General features: G+C 41.6%; 1 protein-coding gene across 1 annotated transcript in view; it reads left to right on the top strand.

Annotated features, from left to right (window-relative positions):
• Positions 1-19,222, top strand: part of PRSS38 (serine protease 38) — a 38,410-nt gene extending 19,188 nt beyond the window's left edge. The window contains exons 4-5 of the mRNA XM_043467066.1: positions 17,998-18,137; positions 18,610-19,222. Coding sequence (XP_043323001.1) covers positions 17,998-18,137; positions 18,610-18,864 — 395 coding nt within the window. The 3' untranslated portion in view covers positions 18,865-19,222. The remainder of the gene's footprint in view (positions 1-17,997; positions 18,138-18,609) is intronic.
• The last annotated feature ends 913 nt before the right edge of the window (positions 19,223-20,135 follow it).

Here is a 20,135-nt window from a genome sequence, read left to right on the forward strand (position 1 = left end):
CAGAACTAGAACAAATAATTTCACAATTTGTATGGAAATACAGAAAACCTCAAATAGCCAAAGCAATCTTGAGAAAGAAGAATGGAATTGGAGGAATCAACCTGCCTGACTTCAGACTCTACTACAAAGCCACAGTCATCAAGACAGTATGGTACTGGCACAAAGACAGAAATATAGATCAATGGAACAGAATAGAAAGCCCAGAGATAAATCCATGAACCTGCGGACACCTTATCTTTGACAAAGGAGGCAAGGATATACAATGGAGAAAAGACAACCTCTTTAACTGGTGCTGGGAAAACTGGTCAACCACTTGTAAAAGAATGAAACTAGAACACTTTCTAACACCATACACAAAAATAAACTCAAAATGGATTAAAGATCTAAATGTAAGACCAGAAACTATAAAACTCCTAGAGGAGAACATAGGCAAAACACTCTCCGACATAAATCACAGCAAGATCCTCTATGACCCACCTCCCAGAATATTGGAAATAAAAGCAAAAGTAAACTAATGGGACCTAATGAAACTTAAAAGCTTTTGCACAACAAAGGAAACTATAAGCAAGGTGAAAAGACAGCCTTCAGAATGGGAGAAAATAATAGCAAATGAAGAAACAGACAAAGGATTAATCTCAAAAATATACAAGCAACTCCTGCAGCTCAACTCCAGAAAAATAAATGACCCAATCAAAAAATGGGCCAAAGAACTAAACAGACATTTCTCCAAAGAAGACATACAGATGGCTAACAAACACATGAAAAGATGCTCAACATCACTCATTATTAGAGAAATGCAAATCAAAACCACAAAGAGGTACCATTACACGCCAGTCAGGATGGCTGCTATCCAAAAGTCTACAAGCAATAAATGCTGGAGAGGGTGTGGAGAAAGGGGAACACTCTTACATTGTTGGTGGGAATGCAAACTAGTACAGCCACTTTAGAAAACAGTGTGGAGATTTCTTAAAAAACTGGAAATAGAACTGCCATATGACCCAGCAATCCCACTTCTGGGCATACACATCAAGGAAACCAGAATTGAAAGAGACACGTGCACCCCAATGTTCATCGCAGCACTGTTTATAATAGCCAGGACATGGAAGCAACCTAGATGCCCATCAGCAGACGAATGGATAAGGAAGCTGTGGTACATATACTCAATGGAATATTACTCAGCCATTAAAAAGAATTCATTTGAACCAGTTCTAATGATATGGATGAAACTGGAGACCATTATACAGAGTGAAGTAAGCCAGAAAGATAAAGACCATTACAGTATACTAATGCATATATATGGAATTTAAAAAGATGGTAATGATAACCCTATATGCAAAACAGAAAAAGAGACACAGATGTACAGAAGAGACTTTTGGACTCTGTGGGAGAAGGCGAGGGTGGGATGCTCTGAGAGAACAGCATTGAAACAAGTATACTATCAAGGGTGAAACAGATCACCAGCCCAGGTTGGATGCATGAGACAAATGCTCAGGGCTGGTGCACTGGGAAGACCCAGAGGGATGGGATGGAGAGGGAGGCGGGAGCAGGAATCGGGATGGGGAACACATGTAAATCCATGGCTGATTCATGTCAATGTACGGCAAAAACCACTACAATATTGTAAGGTAATTAGCCTCCAACTAATAAAAATAAATGGAAAAAAATAAAATAAAAGATCTACTTTTTTTTTTTTACTACTTTCACCTGTGTTTTGTGTTTTTCACATCTTCATATCTATTCCTTGTTTATTATAGTTATCAATTCAGTTCAGTCACTCAGTTGTGTCCACCTCTTTGTGAGTGCATGGACTGAGGCATGCCAGGCCTCCCTGTCCATCACCAACTCCTGGAGCTTGCTCAAACTCATGTCCATCGAGTCAGTGATGCCATCTAACCATCTCATGCTCTGTTGTTATAGTTGATTTTAAAAATTTTGTCTCTAAACCTTCCTATTAGTAAGTGGTTGATCAGAGCCTTTGCTAATAATATCTATTTTCCTTTACTAGTGGGATGTTTTTTCCCTTTCATATAAATTCTTACTTCTTGTAGTCTTTTCTTTTCCATTTAAATATCCTTTAGCATTTCTTGTAAGATCAGTTTAGTATTGAGAACTCTTCTAGTTTTTGATTGTCTGAAAAAATCTTTAGCTCTTCTTCAGTTCTGAATGATAACCTTGATGGGTAGGGTATCCTAGGTTGTAAGTTCTTCCCTTTCAGTACTTTTTAAAACTATTTATTTTTATTTATTTTTTTACTTGGCTGTGTCAGGTCTTAGTTGCAGCATGTGGGATCTTTGGTTGTGGCATGTGGAATCTTTTAGCTGTGGCATGCTAACTCTAAGTTGCAGCATGTGAAGTCTTGGTTGCAGCATGTGGGATCTAGTTCCATGACCAGGGGTTGAACCTGAGCTCCCTGCATTGAGAGTGTAAAATCTTAACCACTGGACCACCAGGGAAGTCTTACTTTCAGTACTTTAAATAAATATATCATGCCACTCCCTTCTGGCTTGCAAAATTTGTTCAGGACAACCACATATAGCCTTATAGGGAATTCCTTTATATATGACTATTTGTATTTCTTTTGCTGCCTTTAAAATTCTCTCATTATCTTTAACTTTTGCCTGTTTAGTTATGTTTAGTTTAGTCTTAGTGTGAATCTCTTTGGGTTCATCTTGTGTGGAACTCTGTGCTTCCTATACCTGGAAAATGTTTCCTTCTTCAGCCTCAGGAATTTTTCAGCTGTAATTTCATCAACTTCACTTTCTACCCTCTTCTCTCTCTTCTTGTTTTGAAACCCCTAAATGCAAATATTAGTGTACTTGACATTATTTTAGAGGTCCCTTAAAGTATCCTCATTAAAATTTATTTTCATTTTTCTGTTCTGATTGGATGATGTCATTAGTCCTATCTCACATTCTTCTATATTACCTAGTCTGATGTTATTCCCTTCTTGTATATTTTTCATTTTGGTTATTGTATTCTTCAGCTCTAACTGGTCTTTTTACAATTTTCTAGTTCCTTGTTAAAATCCTCACTGTTTATTCTTTTCCCAAGTTCACTTAGTTTATTACTATAACTTTGAACTCATCTGAGGAATTATCTCTGTTTCATTAGCATTTTTCTAGGGTCTTATCTATTTTTCTTTTGAAACATATTCCTATGTTTCTCATTTTAACTTTTTTGTCTCTATGAAATTAGGTGAAAACAGTTATCTATTCTAGTCTTAAGGGGGTATCCTCTTATGAGATGCTCAACATCACTCATTATCAGAGAAATGCAAATCAAAACCACAAAGAGGTACCATTACACGCCAGTCAGGATGGCTGCTATCCAAAAGTCTACAAGCAATAAATGCTGGAGAGGGTGTGGAGAAAGGGGAACCCTCTTACACTGTTGGTGGGAATGCAAACTAGTACAGCCACTTTAGAAAACAGTGTGGAGATTTCTTAAAAAACTGGAAATAGAACTGCCATATGACCCAGCAATCCCACTTCTGGGCATACACATCAAGGAAACCAGATCTGAAAGAGACACGTGCACCCCAATGTTCATCGCAGCACTGTTTATAATAGCCAGGACATGGAAGCAACCTAGATGCCCATCAGCAGATGAATGGATAAGGAAGCTGTGGTACATATACACCATGGAATATGACTCAGCCATTAAAAAGAATTCATTTGAATCAGTTCTAATGAGATGGATGAAACTGGAGCCCATTATACAGAGTGAAGTAAGCCAGAAAGATAAAGAACATTACAGCATACTAACACATATATATGGAATTTAGAAAGATGGTAACGACAACCCTTTATGCAAAACAGAAAAAGAGACACAGAAATACAGAACAGACTTTTGAACTCTGTGGGAGAAGGTGAGGGTGGGATGTTTCGAAAGAACAGCATGTATATTATCTATGGTGAAACAGGTCACCAGCCCAGGTGGGATGCATGAGACAAGTGCTCGGGCCTGGTGCACTGGGAAGACCCAGAGGAGTCGGGTGGAGAGGGAGGTGGGAGGGGGGACCGGGATGGGGAATACGTGTAAATCTATGGCTGATTCATGTCAATGTATGACAAAACCCACTGAAAAAATAAATAAATAAATAAATTTAAAAAAAAAAGGGGGGGGGCTTTGAAAAATGCCACATTGAGCAAATTTACCAGTCTCTCCTGGGGCCCAAAGTCTTTGACATTTTGAGCATCATGCTACCTTTTACAAGTACAACACTTTCACAAGTACAGGTCTTGAGCTGTGTGGTCCTGCTGGTAGTTGCTGAGCATGCCTGTGTGTCTGATAACGGTCTCTATGGGCTGACCTGTGACATATTGAGCTGGAGTGCTGACTCTGATTCATGCATCTTTCACTGTCTGGCAGGGTGACCAGGAAACATTCACAGGCAGTGGTGGAGAAATACATTGTTTGAAGTCTCTGCTTGCAGCAAGTCTGCTCAAATCCCGTTGACAAAGTATGTCATGTGGCAAAATTCAGATCCAAGGACTGAGAATATACATTACACCTCTTGATGGGAGTAGCTGCAAAGACACAGAGCAACGGATGTATATGTAGGAAAATATGGATATGTAGGAAAATATGGAAAATTGAATTCATTAATGCAATTGATTTCCCTTCAATTTATAGTTTATTGTTAAGCAGATAAACACAATGTAGTACAACTGCATTTCTCCCCTCAGTTTCTTATACCATTATTCTGTGTTTGACTTCTGCATGCTATGTTGGTACTGTTGTTGCCTTAAATCTTCAGTAATCCTTCAATGTACTTTTCAATAGTCTCATTTTTAATTTCATTCAGGAAATGATTGACCCAGCACTCAAATTCAGTTTACTCTGAAATCAGGACCATTCACCTCCACTCATTGCCAAATTCAATGTTGATGTTTTCATCCTATCAATATTTTAAAATCTATTGAGGTTTAATTTGTGGCCTAAAATATGGTCTATCCTGGAAAATGCTCCATGTGTACTTGAGAAAAATGTTTATGCTGTTGTTGGGTGGAATATTTTGTATGTATCTACTAGATACATATTAGTTTATTGTGTTGGTTAACTCCTCTGTTTCTTTGTTTATGTCTGTTTGTGCTATCCATTATTCTGAAAGAGGTATAGAAGTCTACAATTATTATTGAACTTTCTATTTCTCCTTGAATACTGTCAGTTTTTGCTTCACATATTTTGATGTAGATGTTTATAATTGTTATATCTTCTTGCTGTATTCTTTTATTAATTTTTTTTAAAGTCGCTCAGTTGTATCTGACTCTTTGCAACCCCATGGATTATACAGTCCATGAAATTCTTTAGGCCAGAATACTCGAGTGGGTAGCCCATCCCTTCTCGAGTGGATCTTCCTGACCCAGGGATTGAACCAGGGTCTCCTACACTGCAGACAGATTCTTTACCAACTGAGCTATCCCTTTTTGGTCTCCTTTTTTATTTAAAAATCTATTTTTTCTGATATTAGTATAACCACTCCTGGTATTGTTTGGTTACTATTTCCATGAACTATCTTTTTCTTTTTTTTAAATTTCAACTTGTTTGTATCTTTGGATATGAAGTGAGTCTGTAGACATTTAGTTAGATCATGTGTTTTTAATCCATTCTGCAAACCTGTCTTTTGATTGGAGAGTTTAAATCCATTTACATTTAATTATCAATGAAGAAGGAATTACTTGTGTCATTGTGATGTAAATTTTCTATATGCTCCATAGCTTTGTTGTCTCTAATTTCCTGCATGACTATTTTTTGTGTTTAGTTGATATTTTTGTAGTAAAAAGTTTAAATTTCTTTTCTTTTGTGCATAATCTATAGCTATTTTGTGATTATCGTGGGAATGACATTTAACATTTTAATTTGAATTTACAACAGCTTACCTTCAATAACATACAAAAACTCTGCTCCTTTAAGATTCTATCCACAGCCAATTTGGTTGTTGATGTAACAGAATTGCATCTTATACATTTTGTGTCCCCAAACATAAACAATGCATTTAACTTTTAAATCAGGGCTTTCCTGATAGCTCAGTTGGTAAAGAATCCACCTGCAATACAGGAGACCCCAGTTGGATTCCTGGGTCAGGAAGATCCGCTGGAGAAGGGATAGGCTACCCACTCCAGTGTTCTTGGGCTTCCTTATGGCTCAGCTGGTAAAGAATCCGCCCACAATATGGGAAGCCTGGGTTCGATCCCTGGGTTGGGAAGACCCCCTGGAGAAGGGAAAGGCTAACCAGTATTCTGGCTTGGAGAATTCCATGGACTGTATAGGAATTTCTAGGAAAAGCTTGGTTCCTCCCTCCTTTGGAGAGACAGTTTTGCCAGATTAGAATTCTTGGTTGACAGTTTTTCTCTTTTATTAATTTGACTATATCTGTCCATTGTCTCCTGGTTGCCAAGGTTTCTGATTGAAATATACTGATCGTCTTACTGAGAATCCCATGTACGTGATGATTCTCTTCTCTTTTACTGCTTTCAGGTTTCCCTCTTTGGCTCTGGCTTTTGAAAGTTTGATTATAATGTATTTCAGTGTGGATCCCTTTGAATTCATTTTTCTTGGAGTTTGTTGAGCCTCTTGGATGTTTATACTTATGTCTTTCATTAAATTTGCAAAATTTTCAGCTGTTATTTCTCTAAATACTCTCTCTGCCCCTTTATCTCTCTCTTCTCCTGGGACACCCACAATGTATGTTGGCTTCTTGATGGTGTCTCACCAATTCCTTAGGCTCTGTTTGCTTTTCTTTAGTCTTTTTTCTTTCTAGATCTCAAAAAAGGAAAAGTGAAAAATGAAGAGAGAAAAGGGTTGTGGCCTCATAAATCCTCTAGAAGTCACTGCAGCTGGAGCAGGAGGTGCTTGTGACAATTGGGGGGTGGTGCAACAACAATGGTTGCCTCCTTTTTAAAAAATTTTTTTTTTTATTGAAGGATAATTGCTTTACAGAATTTTGTTGTTTTCTATCAAACCTCAACATGAATCAGTCACAGGTATACATATATCCCTCCCTTTTGAACCTCTCTCCCATGTCCCTTCCCATCCCACCCCTCTAAGTTGATACAGAGCCCCTGTTGGAGTTTCCTGAGCCACACAGCAAATTCCTGTTGGCTGTCTATTTTACATATGCTAATGTAAGTTTCCCTGTTACTCTTTCCATACATCTCACCCTCTCCTCCCCTCTCCCCATGTCCATAAGTCTATTCTCTATGTCTGTTTCGCCACTGCTGCCCTGTAAATAAATTCTTGCCTCCCTTTTTGTGTATACCTCTGTGATAAGAAGCAGCAATCATCAATCAAAGCACAGATCCCCAATATACAGGGTACAGAGTCTTCTTTGCTCACCCTGGCCCCCACATGCTGTATGCAAGCTTTCCAGGAATATGTGTACAGCTGCTTGCCCCAGGGATGTAGATGCTACTGTGTTAAGAGCTGAAATTGACTAACGTTGATTGCAATTTACCCTCCAAATCTTCAGTAGATTCTAGAACTCCAAAATACGTCAGTCAAATTCTGCCAGTGCAGTTCTTTTGTCCTGGTGAAAGACAGATTCCTAGTGCTTCCTGCTTGGCCATTTCCCAGAATGCTCCCCACAAATCTTTCACAGACAGTCATGGTATATACATGGATCCCAGAGCATAGAATCCATTGCCTATCAGGAACTAAGGCCACAGATTGAGAAGCTTGGACCTAAAGAAAAGAATGGCAGGTTCCACTCTCTTCTAGCTGAAACTGCCTTTATACATCTTCCCATCCTGTATGAGACCCTGGCTCTGACTTATCCTTCATTTAAGATACAGCCACAGAGGAAGCCAAGATGGCGGAGGAGTAGGAGGATGTGAAAGGCATCTCTCTCCACAAATGCATCAACAGTACATCTACAGATGGAACAGTTCTCACAGAGCACTGGCTGAACACTAGCAGAGGATCTCAGACACCGGAATGAGCAAGAAAGATCCCCATGTAACCAGGAGGGACAGAGGACAGAAGGGAAGGGGAAGAGGAGAGGGAGCTGTTTGGGGCCTGTGCCCCTGAGAGGATGGCTGAAGGAGAGGAGGGGTCCCTGCATCTGGGGAAGAAACTGGCCCTTGCCCACCTGCCAGCAGGTGATAGAAAAGGCCCCCACCAGGGTGGCCATCTTGTGTGGTAGACAGGGGCTAGGAAAGGCTGCCTCCAGGGCTGGATCTCTCACACCAATAGCCACCAGTTTTCCTGTGTACCTTGTTGCTGATGGGGCAGAATCTTTCACAGCCACTGACTCCCCAGTACACCTGTCACCATCAGGGCTCCTATAACACCACTGGCTGTGCCACCTCTATGCCCTGCCCTAACCAGGGTAGACCCAAGTGCTCCAGGCAGCCTCAGGCGCAGGCCCCTGTGGGTGGTCACACACAGAGGTAGGGCCAAAACCATAGGTGAGCCCCAGGGGACATGAAACGAAGGGGAAAAAAGGTTGAAATTACTCCTCTCACTTGAGCAAACCATGAACTGACATCCCATTACTGACTTTGTTAGAAACTCAGTGCCTACAAAACATCTGAACAGACAAGTTCTCTTGCCCAGGACAGGCCTAGCTTTAGCAGATGTAGACTTTGTGGGCACATACATGTAGGGGTTGGATCAGGCTAAAGTCTGAGTTGCCTCTGTACACCCATGACAGCTCCAGAGCCAGGATTTCTGCAATTAGAACCAGATTTCAGTGGATCTACTCTGGTGGCATGGTGAAAGCAACATCGGGGAGACACCAGGGCCAGTTACCATCACACCTGCAGTTAAAGTGGGGCTTAGAGCAGGGCCAGCCTCAGTGTAATCTGCGAGTTCACACAGTGGGTGAAAGGTGACACAACGGAGCACACCCACAGGTGAACAGCTCCAGAGGAAGAGCACTTGGTGGCCTCCCCACCAGGAGGACTCCTCCAAATCTGCCCACCTTGCACCACAGGCCAGAAACACACCTAAGAAGCAGACTTGGGGGTCCTCTGCTCCAACAACTAGGGAGATGCCTCTGCCTCTGACAGGGCAGTGAGAACCACAGGGCAAAGGGGAGACTCTGCTCAATGTCCAGGGCAGGCTATGTTCCCCACAACACATGTGAGCGATCTCGATGTCCATCAACAGATGAATGGACAAGGAAACTGTGGCACATGTATAAAATGGAATATTACTCAGCCATAACAGGGAACACATCTGAGTCAGTTCTAATGAGGCGGATGAACCTAGAGCCTATTATACACAGTGAAGTCAGTCAGAAAGAAAAACAAATATCATATAACGTGGTATATATATGGCATCTAGAAAGATGGTACTGATGAACCTATTTGTAGGGCAAGGGGCAACAGAGGATGAGATGGTTGAATGGCATCACTCACTCAATGGACATGAGTCTGAGCAAACCCCAGGAGATAGTGAAGAACAGGGAAGTCTGGCACACTACAGTTCACGGGGTCACAAAAGGTGAGACATGATTTAGTGGCTGAATGACCACAAGCACAGAGATGCAGACACAGAGAACAGACTCGTGGGCACATCGGGGGAGGGAGAGGGTGGGCCGAATTGAGACAGCAGCATTGGAGCATATGTATATCACCACACGTGAAACAGATAGCTGGCGGGGATTCACTGTATGATGTGGGGAGCTCCACCCGGTGCCCTGTGACAACCTAGAGGGGTGGCATAGGGCAGAAGGTGAGCGGGAGGGTCAAGAAGGAGGGGGCATATGTATACCTGTGGCTGGTTCATGTGGATGTATGGCAGAAATGGACACAACAGTGTAAAGCAATTACCCTCCAATTAAAAATAAATAAATTAAAAAAAATAAATCTACAAACAGTAAGTGTTAAAGAGGATGTGGAGAAAAGGGAAGCTTCCTACACTGTTCATGGGAATGCCAGTTGATACAGCCATTATGGAGAATAGCACAGAGGCTCCTCAAAACTAAAAATATGACTCAGCAACACCACTTCCGGGCATTTACCCATAGAAACCCATAATTAAAAAAAAGTGCACCCCAATATTCATTGCAGCACTATTTACAATAGCCATGACATGGAAGCAACCCAAATGTTCATCCACAGAGGAATGGATAAAAAATGTGGTACGTATATACAAAGGAATATTGCTCAGCCATAAAAAGGAATGAAACAGTGCCATTTGCAGAGACGTGGATAGATCTACAGATTGTCATACAAAGTGAAAAAGAAAAACAAACATTGTATATTATCACTTATATGTGGAATCTAGAAAAATAATAGAAATGAACTTATTTGGAAAGCAGAAATAGATACACAGATACAGAGAACAACTTTATGGATACCAAGGGGGAAGGAGGCAGGAAGGAACTGGGAAATTGGGTTTGACACATATACACTACTATGTATAGAATAGATAAGTGAGGAGAACCTATTGTATAGCACAGAGAACTTCTACTCAGTGCTTTGTAATGTCCTAAATGTGAAAGAAATCTTTAATTGATGTGTGTATACACATAACTGGTTTACTTTGCTGTAGAGCAGAAACTAACACATTGCAAGGCAACTACACTCCAATAAAAATTAATTTTTATAAAAGAGGAAAAAAAGATACAATTTCAGTGTATGGCTTTCCCTCAGCAGAACTCAGAGAATTATCCACAATGCAAGAACATGCTCTAAGATGCGCAAAGCGAAAGTAGTTCAAATAACCATAGAGCCACCTAATGAAGTTTTGTAGTTCTCAGTTTTACAATTCCCAAGAAACCAAAAATTACTGAAAAGTAGCCCCATCTTTATTTAGGTTGCTTAGATAACATTGCATGGGTTCTGACTTCAATACAACACATATTTCTTAGTTATTTCCCACTTCTATTCCACACCAGCAAATTCCTGAACATTACCCAAAAAAGATGTCTCTGACCTCAGCTCATAAGACCCCACTGTTTTCCACTTACTCAGCTCATCACTGAATATTCTTCAGAGAGCTTCTCTGATCATTTTTCTAACTTTTAAATTATTTCTGTTTCTATATAAAACATTCTTGAAACACTAAAACCAATACATTTAACATTTTCATCACCTCAAAAAGCTCTCTTACTGCTTTGCAGCCAAGCTCTTTCTTCTAGGGTAGCTTTTGTTGTGATTTCTGTGATTTACCCATTACATTTATGTTTTTGAACTTTATATATAAACGGAATACCCTTTTACTCAATATAGTCTGTAAGAATTATTCATGTTTTCCTTGTATCTTCAATTCCTTTTTATTTTGAGGAATATTCAGTTCAGTTCAGTCGCTCAGTGGTGTCCGACTATTTGCAACCCCGTGGACTCCAGTACACCAGGCTTCCCTGTCCTTCACCATCTCCCAGAGCTTGCTCAAACTCATGTCCATTTAGTCAGAGATACCATCCAACCATCTTGTCCTCTGTCATCCCCTTCTCTTCCTGCCTTCAATCTTTCCAAGCAGCAGGGTCTTTGCCAATGAGTCAGTTCTTCCCATCAGGTGGCCAAAGTATTGGAGCTTCAGCTTCAGCATCAGTCCTTCCAATGAATATTCAGGATTGATTTCCTTTAGGATTGACTGGTTTGACCTCCTTGCAGTCCAAGGGATTCTCAAGAGTCTTCTCCAACAGCACAGCTCAAAAGCATCAGTTCTTCAGTGCTCAGACTTTCTTTATAGTCCAACTCTCATATCCATACATGACTACTGGAAAAACCATAGCTTTGACTAGACAGACCTTTGTCAGCAAAGTAATGTTCTTGTTATTAATATGCTGTCTATGTTTATCATAGTTTTTCTTCCAAGGAGCAAGCATCTTTTAATTTCATGACTGCAGTCACCATCTGCAGTGATTTTGGAGCCCAGAAAAATAAAGTCAGTCACTGTTTCCATTGTCTCCTCATCTGTTTGCCATGAAGTGTGATGGGGCTGGATGCCATGATCTTAGTTTTTTGAATGTTGAGTTTTAAGCCAACTTTTTCACTCTCTTCTTTCACTTTCATGAAGAGGCTCTTTATCTCCTTTTCACTTTCTGCCATGAGGGTGGTGTCATCTGCATATCTAAAGTTAATTATATCTCTCCTGGCAATCTTGATTCCAGCTTGTGTTTCATCCAGCCCGGCATTTCACATGATGTACTCTGCATATAAGTTAAATAAAAAGGATGACAGTATATAGCCTTGACATACTCTTCTCCAATTTTGAACCAGTCCATTGTTCCATGTCCAGTTCTAGCTATTGCTTCTTGACCTGTGTACAAATTTCTCAGGAGGCAGGTAAGGTGGTCTGGTATTCCCATCTCTTGAAGAATTTTCTACAGTTTGTTGTGATTCACAGTCAAAGGCTTTTGCATAGTCAATGAAGCAGATGTTTTTCTGGAATTCTGTTGCTTTTTCAATGATCCAATAAATCTTGGCAATTTGACCTCTGGTTCCTCTGCCTTTTCTAAATCCAACTTGAACATCTGGAAGTTCACGTACTGTTGAAGCCTAGCTTCAAGAATTTTGAGCATTACTTCACTAGTGTGTGAGATGAGTGAAACTGTGCAGTTTTGAACATTCTTTGGCATTGCCTTTCTTTGGGATTGGAATGAAAATTGACCTTTTCCAGTCCTGTGGCCACTGCTGAGTTTTCCAAATTTGCTGGCAGATTGAGTGCAGCACCTTCACAGAATCATCTTTTAGGATTTGAAATAGCTTAACTGGAATTTCATCATCTCCACTAGCTTCATAGTTCATAGTGATGCTTCCTAAGCCCCACTTGACTTCACATTCCAGGATGTCTGGCTCTAGGTGAGTGCTCACACCATTGTGGTTATCTAGGTCATGAAGATCTTTTTTGTATAGTTTTTCTGTGTATTCTTGCCACCTCTTCTTAACATCTTCTGCTTCTGTTAGGTCCATACCATTTCTGTCCTTTATTGTGCCCATCTTTGCATGAAATGTTCCCTTGGTATCTCTAATTTTCTTGAAGAGAGTGCTAGTCTTCCCATTCTATTGTTTTCCTCTATTTCTTTGCATTGATCACTGAGAAGGCTTTCTTATCTCTCCTTGCTATACGTTGGAACTCTGCATCAAATGGGTATATCTTTCCTTTTCTCCTTTGCCTTTAGCTTCTTTTCTTTTCTCAACTATTTGTGAGGCCTCCTCAGACAACCATTTTGGCTTTTTTGCATATCTTTTCCTCGGGATGGTTTTGATCACCACCTCCTGTGCAATGTTACAAACCCCTGTCCATAGTTCTTCAGGCACTCTGTCTATCAGATCTAACCCTTGAATCTATTTGTCATTTCCACTTTATAATTGTAAAGCATTTGATTTAGGTCATACCTGAATGGCTTAGTGGTTTTCCCTACTTTCTTCAATTTTGTCTGAAATTTGCAATGAGGAGTTCATGATCTGAGCAATAGTCAGCTCCCAGTCTTGTTTTTGCTGACTGTATAGAGCTTCTCTATCTTTGGCTGCAAAGAATGTAATCGATCTGATTTTGGTATTGACCATCTGGTGATGTCCATGTGTAGAATCATCTCTTGTGTTGTTGGAAGAAGGTTTTTGCTGTGACCAGCATGTTCTCCTGGCAATACTCTGTTAGCCTTTGCCCTGCTTCATTTTGTACTCTAAAGCCAAACTTGCCTGTTACCTCAAATTTACCTTGACTTCCTACTTTGGCATTCCAGTTCCCTATGATGAAAAGGATATCTTTTTAAAAATTTTATTATTTTATTGAAGATTAATTGCTTTACAGAATTTTGTTGTTTTCTGTCAAACCTCAACATGAATCAGCCATCAGTTCAGTTCAGTTCAGTTCACTCACTCAGTCATGTCCAACTCTTTGTGACCCCATGAACTGCAGCACGCCAGGCCTCCCTGTCCATCACCAACTCCTTGAGTCCACCCAAACCCATGTCCATTGTGTTGGTGATGCCATCCAACCATCTCATCCTCTGTCGTCCCCTTCTTCTACTGCCCTCAATCTTTCCCAGCATCAGGGTCTTTTCAAATGAGTCAGCTCTCTGCATCAGGTGGCCAAAGTATTGGAGTTTCAGCTTCAATATCAGTCCCTCCAGTGAACACCCAGGACTGATCTCCTTTAGGATGGACTGGTTGGATCTCCTTCAAGTCCAAGGGACTCTCAAGAGTCTTCAACACCACAGTTCAAAAGCATCAATCAGCCATAGGTATACATATATCCTCTCCCTTTTGAACCTCCCTCCTGTCTCCCTCCCCATCTCACCCCTTTTGGTGTTAGTTCTAGAAGGTCTTGTAGGTCATCACAGAACCGTTCAGCTTCAGCTTCTTCGGCATTAGTGGCTGGGGCATAGACTTCAATTACTGTGATATTGAATGGGTTGCCTTGGAGACAAACGGAGATCATTTTGTCATTTTTGAGATTGCACCCAAGAACTGCATTTTGGACTCTTTTGTTGAGTATGAGGGCTACTCCATTTCTTCTAAGGGGTTCTTACCCACAGTAATAGATATAATGGTCATCTGAATTAAATTCACTCATTCCAGTCCATTTTAGTTCACTGATTCCTAAAAATGTCAATGTTCACTCTTGCCATCTCCTGTTTGACCACTTCCAATTTACCTTGATTCATGGACCTAACATTCTGGGTTCCTATGCAATATTGATCTTTACAGCATTGGACTTTACTTCCATCACCAGTCACATCTACAACTGAGCACTGTTTTCACTTTGGCTTGGCCTCTTCAGTCTTTCTGAACTGAAGCTATTTCTCCACTCTTCTCCAGTAGCATATTGGGCACCTTATCGACCTGGGGAGTTCATTTTCAGTGTCATATCTTTTTGCCTTTTCATCACATAAATACCAAAGTTTATTTGTCTATTCTTCTGTTGACTGACATTTGTGTTGTTTCAGTTTTGGGGTAGTGTGAAGAAAACTCTTATGAACATTCTTTTACAACTGTCTCTATGCACATGTGCTCTCATTGCTGTTGGGTGCATACAGGACAGTGAAATTACATATTCATGTAGTTTTGAGAAACTGCAAAGGATTTTCCAAAGTGTGTGTACAATTTTACACTGTCTTCAACAGTGAATAAGAGCTACAGGTCTGTTTGTCAGACTACAAGTCTTTATTTTACCTTCATTTTTACAGAAAATTTCCCTAGATAATAGAATCCTGGGTAGACAGTTTTCTGGTTTAATTTTGTTTTGCAAGAGTCTGATTGACTGTCTTCTGACTTGCATAGTTTTTAATGAAAAACTTGTAACTCTTATCCTTGATCCTCTGTGTTAAATACTTTCCCACTCTCACTGCCTTAGGATTTTCCCTGACTTTATTTTGCAGCCATTTGACTACGATCTTTCCCCCTTCCTCCCTTTCTTTTGCTGCACTACGTGGCCAGCGGGATCCTAGTTTCCCAACCAAGGATCGAACCCATGCCCCTGCAGTGGTAGTGTGGAGTCTCAACCACTGGACCACCAGGGAACCCACTGACTATGATGTTTGCTTTTTTATTCTGGTGTGGGGTTCTCTGAAATTCTTGAATCTGTGATTATTATAGTCTTTAATCTTGGAAAATTCTTATCCTTTATATCTCCACATTTTTTATGCCCTACACTCTCTTCTTCTGGAACTAATTCCACATGTGTTACACTGCTACTTTCTTACATCTCTTAAGGTTTTGCTTTATTCTCCACTCTTTTTCTTTTGTATTTCAGCCATAATAGCTATTGACCTATCTTCACACTTGCTGCTTCTTTCCTCATTTGTGTCCAGTCTGCTGAAACACCTGTTGAAGAAATTTTAAAATTTCTGATAGTGTGTATTTCTGGCATTTCCGATTGATTGTTCTTTAATAGTTTCCATATATCTACTTTAAAATTATTCATTTTTTCATGCTTGTTTACTTCTTAATTCCTTTAACGTATTAATCATAGCTACTTTAAAGTTCCTTTCAGATACTTTCAATGTTTCAGTCATCTCTGGGTCTGATTCTGTTCAATGTTACATCTCTTGACAGTGGGTCCAGTGTTTTATTTCCCCTCCCCCATTCCTGTGTGTGTGTGTGTGTGTATGTGTGTGTGTGTGTATCTTTTCATTTTTGGTTGAATGCCAGATATTAAAGAAGAACACTTAAGACCAAAGTCTCTGTACCCCAAAACAGGCATTCCTCTTCTTCTGCTAAACCGTCAGGGTGGGGAAGGTCTGATTCAGGCTAGTGAGAACTTGAACTGGGTTGTGGCTTCTGCGGTTGGTCTTGGCATCTGAGATTTTCCAGGGATGTGGGCCTGTTCTACTCTTCCTCCAGAATAGTGCACCTGTACTAGGCCCTGAGGATAGGAGCATGTGGTGCCTCCCACCACACACTACCAATAGAAGGCTTCTGCTCCATATGTGAGAGGTAAGAAAAATGTGTGCTTTCAGGTCCCCAGTGGTAGGTGGTAATCTTCTCAACACCTACACTGAGATGCTCTCTCTATGGTCCCTTGCTTTGCCCCAGGTATATTGCCTGAGCTGCTAGTGAAGGCCTAGGAGAAAGACCTACCAGTGAGTGCAATCCTCCTCTTGTCCGATTTCTCATCATTCTGAACTGGCACACTGGCCCACAATTGAATGGCTCATTGAAACTATAGTCAGCTGACTTCTCCCTCCCACTTGTGTTACACCTCTTCCTTTGTGCTGTGCTAATCATTTTCAGAGTGCTTCAGTCTGGATCTCTGTCCACCTGGTTCCGTGTGGGCCTCGGCATCTGTGTAAACATGGCAGGGATATTTTATCCTACCTCTGCACTGTCTTCATTCAATGTCCCAGGTGCTCCACAAGGCTCTTCACTCTTAACTGGTTACAGCTCAGCCTTCTAGACCCGTGTGAGCTCTGGGGACTATGAAGTCTAATCTGGCCACTCTGCCTTTCCTGTGGAATTGCATACGGTGTCCCCATGGCTCAGGGTCCAACGACACACTGCAGGCACTGAGGCCTCCTGGGCTCCCTCAGGGGTCCTTCGCTCTGGAGTGCCCTGATTCTGGCATCCATCTTTGCAGATTCTAGCTGCCTGTGCTCCTCTTCATGTCACAGCCTGGAATGTGCCCCAAGAAGGAAGATGAGGCCCTTATAGACCTTACCTCATCTGTCCTCTTTTCTCAGGGGCCACGGCCATGCCCTGCCTCACGCTGAATGGGAAATAATTGCCTCCTAGGTAAATATGTTTGCTGCTAGCTTATGGTAGAGGCAAGTTCACTCCTAGTTACCTCGCTGTGGGCACAACGAAAAGCCTCAGATAGATTTTTAGCTGGCTTAGTAGTTAAAAGTATTTTCCAACTGCATTGTACTACATTGCTTCTCCAGGATCACCAACATTGAGCTTTTTTATTCCTTCTATTAACCATCTAATTCTTCCATGGCTCCTCTCCTGATACTGCCTTGCCAATGCACTCAATAGAAACCACAAACACTGCTGACATTCTGCTTCCCATCATCTTCCTTTGAGGTACACATTTGTTTACTCTAAAACTAATTCCCCCCTGCCACAGACTACACTATCCCCAAATTCAGCACCCCACCCCCACCAATACCCACTCAGACCTGTCTTTAACCTATGAGAATAACCCCTTTCTAGGTAGAACAGGATCACTTACACATTGGTCAGGCAAGTACAGGTTTCCTAGGACCAATTACCATATCCATTGGTATAGACAAGGACACGTGGAATGACAACCCACAAAACTTTTGGAGGCTACTTTCTTGCACACATTCTGTCATCCACTCACTCTCACCCAGGGACTCAGCTGATGGAGCTGTTTGCACTTGAGCTGTGACAATGGGAATGTAATGGGATGAACCAAGTCTTGGCTCTTACATCTCTCTTAGGAAGTGTCATGTGGCACATATTTAAGCTTTACTGACAAAAGCCTGGGTCTCCATTGCAGAGAAGGGAGCCACGTGGAGGGCGGGAGCAAGAGAAGGAGCTCTGGTGTGAGCCCACTAAGCCTTGGGGGAGCTCCAGTGTGTGCCGTGGGGAAAAGGAATGACAAGACCATTCACTGGGCCTACACTGCTTTTGACAGGTGACACGTCAAACAAGCTGCAGGAGGTACAGCTGCCTCTGGTCCCATTGTACCTGTGCCGACTGCTCTATGGACAAACAAACATTCAGCCAGACATGCTGTGTGCCGGAAACATCAGGGACATGAAGACTGCATGTCAGGTGTGACCCACTGCAGGAATGGGAGGCTAAGCCCAGGGATTTCAGATGTTATATATGCTTTAAGCCAGGAGCACTTCTACTGGGCGGGTCAATGGTCCCCAGCATCCTTGTTCTTATGGGGCTCAGACGTACATCTCCACGCAGCCATGGGCTGAGTGGGGGACCACAAGGTGGCTTATGTGCAAATGCAACGCAGGCCTCCGTCAGGCCCTGTGAACCCCAGTGCTGGCCAGAGCAGCCCAGGGCTCCACGTTTTCCCAGCGGCCATGCTGACTGTCATCCCACAGCACCTACCCTCTACTTGCAGGACAGTGTCGTGAACACTGCTTGCCTGCAGCAGGGCCTTCCCATTGACAAGGTGGGGCTGCATGACTGGCAGGAGCCTGGCTCCATCCCACAGGGTTGGCACTGGGCCACCCTCATGCAGGAGGCCCCGAACTCCCAGTTTACAAGAAACTCCTCTTTTTTCCAGGGTGATTCTGGGAGCCCACTTGTCTGTGAATTCAACCACACCTGGGTGCAAATTGGAGTAGTGAGCTGGGGAAAGGGTTGCACATACCCTATGTTTCCTACAGTTTTTGCCCGAGTCTCCTTTTTCTCGAGATGGATTCAACGTCACATAGAAAACACACTCTTACCTCTTCAGCCACTCCCTGCCCTCTCCCCTACTCCTGGGGCCATCATCAACGTCCTTATGACCTCATTGGCTGCCCTGTCAATGCTGTAAGGACTAAAGCCTCACCCAGCTTCCTCACAGCTGCATGCCTCCATCCCTGCCCAGCTCCAGCCCCTCAAGTCCTCACACACCTGAGCAAAGTGAGGGCCATCAGCCAAGCTCACACGCAAGGTTGGGGGGGAGACTGCTAAGGGCCACGCCGAGCACGGCAGAGGCTGGTCTCACCACAGAAGGGCGGCGGTTCATGGGAGGGCAGAGGACATTTGCTGAGTTCTCCGGGCACCTAAGATTTGAGAGGATATTAAATATTTACAAAGCAAGTGTCCCAGAAATCCTATATTTATCTTTCTACACAGAGTACAGCCTCCCTTTCACATGCAGAGTATGTTCATCACCCTGCGTTGTCAGAATGAACACTTGTCAGAATGTCACCCTTGACAGAAGGGTGACAGAAGGATAAATCAAACTACAGCATGTCTAGAAAGGACAACCATGTCTGGATATAGAATCCAGGGTGTGACCAAAGCTGGGGCAGAGGGAAAGTCATCATCTTAAAAACAGACCTATCAATATCAGAGTATTAAATACTTAAACATCTAATTTGGAAAATGGAAAACATGAGCTGAGAGTAGGCACCCAAAGGAAACTTAAAAGGTAAAAGCAGAAATCAAAAGCTAAACAACAGAAAACATTAAAACTAACATTTTAGAAATACCAATTTTAACAAAAAATCAAAAAGTAAGAAAGGACATCATGAACTTAATCAAGATATGATGTGAGACTGAAAATACACAAAACAAGAAATGACAAGGGGGATATATCCTTTGAACATAAAAAGTTTAAGAAATCCTAAAAGATATTATTCAACTCTATGTAAATAAATTCAAATGAAAAGTATCACTTTTTAGGAAATAACTAATTTATTGAAACTGATCCCAGTAGAGACAGAAGGCTAGAGATCAAATTCCAAAGAAGAAATGGGGAAATTTAAGGAAAAAAACTATCCTAGTGAAAGTCCTTAGCTGAGATGGCCTCCTTGGGAGTCACATCAGGCCTTTAACCACAGGATTGTCCCAGTGCTGTCCATTCTGTTCCAGACACAGACAAAGGAGGAGAGTGTTGTGAAGACAAAAACTAATCACACACAAAAAACTAAGACAATCCAACCTATCAACTAACAAAAATCCTGATGAAAGATTAACAGAGCTCAACATTATTTTTTAAGTAATACATTATAATCCTGTAGAAATTATTCCAGTAATGCAAAGATAATTATTAGAAAACCCATAGATATAATTCACAATATTATTGCTTTTCTAAGT

Source organism: Cervus canadensis, chromosome 4 (genome assembly GCF_019320065.1).
Source record: "Cervus canadensis isolate Bull #8, Minnesota chromosome 4, ASM1932006v1, whole genome shotgun sequence".
NCBI classification, from domain to species: Eukaryota; Metazoa; Chordata; class Mammalia; order Artiodactyla; family Cervidae; genus Cervus; species Cervus canadensis.